The sequence below is a fragment of the Aplysia californica genome, unplaced genomic scaffold (assembly GCF_000002075.1).
Source record: "Aplysia californica isolate F4 #8 unplaced genomic scaffold, AplCal3.0 scaffold00049, whole genome shotgun sequence".
NCBI lineage: Eukaryota > Metazoa > Mollusca > Gastropoda > Aplysiida > Aplysiidae > Aplysia > Aplysia californica.
The window spans coordinates 1873829-1879279 of record NW_004797319.1 but is presented as its reverse complement, the minus strand read 5'-3'; the positions used below and the strand labels follow the sequence as shown (position 1 = coordinate 1879279).

General features: G+C 41.5%; 1 protein-coding gene across 1 annotated transcript in view; it reads right to left on the bottom strand.

Annotated features, from left to right (window-relative positions):
• Positions 1 to 5451, bottom strand: part of LOC101852604 (toll-like receptor 4) — a gene marked incomplete in the record, with an annotated part of 14970 nt that overhangs the window by 6191 nt on the left and 3328 nt on the right. The window contains 1 exon segment of the mRNA XM_013079365.2: positions 2832 to 5242. Within this exon segment, the coding sequence (XP_012934819.1) occupies positions 2832 to 5195 (2364 nt within the window).

The following is a 5451-nucleotide window of genomic DNA, read 5'->3' as shown; positions in this document are numbered from 1 at the left end:
TTGAAATGTTGGCCGACTGGGGTGCCTGAGTGGTTTTGTACTGAGTACCTGTGATTGTTAAATCTGGCCCTAAGAGTGGTGGTGGTTTGTCCTACATATTGGGCAGAGCATATATTGCATGTTATTAAGTAGATTACATTTTTAGTTTCGCAGTTGATGTTATCTGTAAGAACTTTTTTGAAGAGAGGTCCCTCTACATGGTTGGTTTCTGTCATGTAAGGGCATGTTTTGCACCTAGGTTTCTTGCAGGGGTGGTTCTGGGGGGTTTGTGAGGGGTTGTTTTGAGGTGAAGGAAGATGTATCGTATCTTTCGTATCATCATCATCATCATCAGCATCATCATCATCATCATCATCATCATCATCATCATCATCATCATCATCATCACCATCATCATCATCATCCTTTTTTTCTTTATCATTCTCTTTTGTAGTAGTAGTAGTAGTAGTAGTAGTAGTAGTAGTAGTAGTAGTAGTAGTAGTAGTAGTAGTAGTAGTAATAGTAGTAGTAGTAGTAGTGTTATTATTATTATCATTATTATTATTATTTCAGTTGTTCGTCGTCTCTGTGATAAGACCATGACACATGATGCAATCTTAGCAAAACTACTTCTCTTTTGTGATCTTCAAAATCCAGTAATAAAAATAGTCATCAGCGAGTCATTATATTAAATTTGATAAGCTGGTTTCGAATTTGATATTCTATTCACGTCAAGACGTAGTTTTGAAAAAGTTTACAAAGGAGAATGTTATCACCAGCGGACTGCAGACATGACAGTCTGCCCTATCGGTTGGGCCCAACAAAAATCGGGCCATCTATTGTTGAGGGTAAACGTTTTGGACACTGCCATTAAGATAGATAAAACACAGGGGGGGGGCGGGGGTAGGTAGGAAGTGGCCAGTACAGCTGATTGCCTTGGACAGGTGGCGGTAAGAGCAGGTTTCTCCGTATCTTCTTGTCGCCTGCAAGAAAGAACGAAACGACAGCAGTGTGGCAAAACGACGCATAGTAAAAACGTAACGCCCCCTTTAGAAAGTGAGTGTTATTTAGCACTCATCTCTGATAGAACCAAGGGAAACTGGTGACTAGCCTACAAATGAGTAAAACCGTAGATGGTCTTGTTAGGGATCCGAACCCTTAGTAATTTTGAAACGTCCTCTGCAGTTGTAAGCGCCGTAAAACACTTACAAAACAGGGTAATTCCTTTACACTACACACAGGAACAAAGCGTGAGGAAAACAAAGGGTCTGTAAGAAAAGAAGCTGCTGCTGCCTTCTGTTCTGGGTTGAATTTGAAAAAGAATAACGCCCTTAAAAACGCAACACTTCGTTCGCAGAGTCTGAACGCGTTTGTGTCAAACGAAGATACATTAACAGAAGTGATTTTTAAAGTTCATTAATTTTCCAACACATGTAAACCATTTTGATGACACACTTCAATTGATTTCGTTGCCTTGTCCTCTTTCTTTCCGAGTACCTGTACCCCCTTTAGACAAATTTGCAGATAAACACAAATCGAAACTCAATAAAGATTTCTCACTCTTAGTAAATTGTATGGCCATTATTAACATGAATACAGACCAAAAGACATCTTCACATGGATTTTATAACTTTCAATGTTTTGTTGAGAAACTCTGTCCCACTTTCGCCTCAGCGCGATCTCCCAATAATTGCAGATTCGCAAAACGGCACACACTTTGCAATTCAGTTCATCCCATACGTGCGCTGCTGAAGACATGTCCGGTACGAACACTGGCCAGTCCATGACATTCATTTTATGATCTTCCAGAAACTGTGTTGTTTGTTACATGGGCAGTGTAAGGGCAGGAGTGTCGTGTTGGATGACTGAGAGATTCTGATTTTTTGTACGCTGTTTTGCACACTGAAGACGGTTCTCTTGTCGTGGCTTCATTAATTGCATGCTGTTCTAAATAAGGCGTTCTTTGTCTAAATCCTGAACTTACTACTCCGCACCTCACACTGATGAAAAAAACATTCTCACGCACTCCATGCATGCCTTGAGCTGTTACTTTCGGGGAACGAAACGATTTCGCAAATGCGACAGCAAAATCTGTCTCTCTTGAACAGGGCTGGACACTCGAGACTGTCCGTGTCATATTCTTTGTCCATCCCGGACATTTCAAGTGTGCTTAAATCTTTGTATAAGTCGAGAACAATACAAGCACTGCATTGTAGCTCTATTGCTGCTTCTCAGGCAGATTTTCCGCCATGAACAAGGTGGAAGCGAAAGTTGCGATCAGCTTCGCAAAGTTGAGGATTCTTGTAATGATAAATAATTGATCGAAAAAAAGCTGGGACTTAAGTTTGTAAAGAGCAACGGGCATCTTTCGGGTAATTTTTTTTACTCGTTTGTAATATAGCAACTAATGAACACATTTTTACCAAAGAACAGTTTAATGTGCCGTAATAAAAAGTAGTCATGGAAATTGCAAAAATCGTGCATGGGCGTGTGGACTAATTACTCACTTGTGTCTCCTAAAATACTTTTTGGAAATGTTGCGTTTTCCATGGCGTTCATGAAATTTATAGATAGAGAGAGATTTATTTAGGCCCAAACATTTTTCCTGATTTCGTGTGTGTTTGTGTGTGTACAATGTATTTGTGTTTATGTTTGTGTGTGTATGTGTGTGTATGTGCGTGTGTGTGTGTGTTTGTCTGTGTGTGTGTGTGTGTGTGTGTGTGTGTGAGTGTCTGAGTGAATGTTCCTGGAAACGTAACGTTTGCTACCATGTTAACAAATTGTAATATGTAACCTAGAAATTTAATAGGGACACGAAACAATTTTTTTTTAAACTGAGGGAGGGGAATTACCTGTCGCACGAAGTCAGTGTCGTCGTGTGCGTAGCTCACAAAGACGTCAAATTCAAATCTTGATTCGTCGGAAGAGGTAGAGCGCCCGGCGTCTATTCTGGACCTAGCAGCATGGTACCAGTAGCGCAGCGTCCATCTAAAGCGGTGTATGAGAGCAATGATGATCACTATGACAACAACGAGACAAGCAACACTCACGGCCAAGAAGATAACGACGTGATTCGCGCATTGCCTTCTCAGAGTCTGCACAATGTCCTCATAACCACTCTCCATGCGTTTGGAGATGTCAACTCCAGGAAATGAACAATAATAAAAAAGTTCTGAGAAATTGGCCCCGAAAATTTTTGTCTCTACGACCCACTCCAAGAAATCCAAGTTGTCACAGTTACACATGATGGGGTTGCTTGCCATGCTCACTCTCACTGTCTTGTTTTGTCGTAGAAGTAGGCTGATGTGTTTTCGAGCCGGCAGAGGAAGACTGTAAAGGTTGTTTTTATGTAAGTCGAGAAATTTCAAGTCTTCCATGTGTGCGATAGAGAAATTAACGAATCTCAAACGATTTGTTGAAATATCTAAAACTTGTAGTTTGCTATTTCCTCTAAACGTGTCTTTGTGCAGTCTGAATATATTGTTGAAAGATATGTTTAAGTATGTGAGTTGTTCGAGGCTGTCGAAGATGTTTCCGTTAGTGTCAAAGGCTAATCGATCGCCAAGAAGATTTTGAAACAGGTTCAAACTTTTAAGTGCTTTAAAAGAATCAAAAAAGGAATCACTTATGAATTGGATGAAGCTATCGGTCAGAGCCAGGCTTTTCAAATGTTCCAGTCCAGTTATTGTTCCTTCTAGTCGCTGAAACATATTGGAGCTAAAATCAACAATTTCCAGGGAGTTATTTGGACAGAAATTGATCTTCTTCAACCTGTAGGCAACCGAGTTACTTCGAGAGGAAAATACTTTCAGGTTAGGTGGAAGAGGGAGAATGATCCCATCTGTGGCGTTCAGGTCCATACACGGGGGTGGCTCCCCACAGAGACACTTGGTACTTTTTGGAGAATGGTTTCTAGCCGTGGAGTTGCCCCTCCCACAATGAAGATCTGACGGTGGGAAGTTTCCTGGAAAGTAGTATGCAAGCTGATGGTTATCAATGTACAGCTCTTCCAAACCTGTCAGGGACGCCATATCCTTCCAGTAAGCTCCAAAGCTGTTCTTGTTGTTGGTGAAGTTTACAAAACGTAGTGTTGGAGGTAAGTGTTCGAGGGCCCCAATTTCGATCATCTCAATCTCGTTGTTCGGGGCAAAGATCACCTCTAGACTTGTATTGGCGAAGTATTGCAATGTTTCTCTATACACCACGATGCAAGAAGCAAAACGGGTGGTAATTCGCTGCATAAACAGATATCGGAAGTTCTTGTTGTCTTTTAAACCTTTCATGAACCTGCCAACGGTATCGATCCCTAATCCAAAGTTGTTGGAGATGTCAAGTCCTCGGAGTTCTGTAAGGAAAGAAAAGGTTTCCTCGTGAACTCTATCAGGAGACAAAGTGCAATCCGATAAATTGAGAAAATGCAGGCTTCTTACATACTCGAACGTGTTGTTTTCCAAAGTGTTTATCTCACAGTTACCGTCTAGATAACCTGTCATTGTTAAGTTTCTTAGGTTTGTTAGATTTTGAAAGCCTTGTCCAAGCTGAAAGTCATAGCGTAGCCCATCCATATACAGAACTGTTAGATTTGTCAGATTTGACAACGCCTGATCCGGGTAGCGCAAAGAAGGGTCAGAAGCATTGTTGTTTTGACTAAGAATCAGAGTAAACAACGAGCTGTTCAGAGGTGAAAACACAGTAGATGTCCTTAGAGCGTCATTCATTTGAATTTGGTTATGGAACAAACTGAGATATTCTAGTTGTGTGAGACCATCAAAAATTCCGTCTGGCAATGTTGTTATGTAGTTATAGTCTAGATAAAGAAATCGTAGCTTTGAATATCTTGAGAAGACACCCGGATGCAGGGATTCAGCTGATAGGTTGTTGTACGCCAGAGTCAGAAGTGTGATGTTGGGGTCTAGGTTCTGAGGTACTTCTTCCAGGTGCAAATGAGAGCAATACGCCCTTGTGCCTTCCACACTACAATTTTTTCTTAAATCTGACGGAGGCTTGTGGTACACAAATTGATCAAAGGGACCGTGATTGGTAAAACCAGAGAAGCTTTCTTGTGCAGCTGTAGTGTCTGCGTAAGGTCTGTGTTCTATAATGTTGTCTCCTCTCCCTTGCTCGGTTTTGATTTCCCCTTCTTGCTGAGAGTCAAGGGTTGGTGCTGCGGATTTCATTCCCATAAGCAGAGCCGGCAAAAGCCAAAGGCCCAGCATGTTTATTCTGCTGACATACAAGCTCTTCCACAGAGCTCAGCGGTGTTCTGTTGAAAGCACAAAGTATGGGAGTCATGGGAAAGATAATACACAAGCCTGATTATTTAAAGGCATGCCTGTCAATGGTGTACATTGAGTGCGTGTGTTTGTGTGTGTGTATGTGTGTGTGTGAGTGTGTGTGTGTGTGTGTGTGTGTGTGTGTGTGTGTGTGTGTGTCTGCATATACGTCTTTGTGAGTGTGTGTGTGTGTGTACGT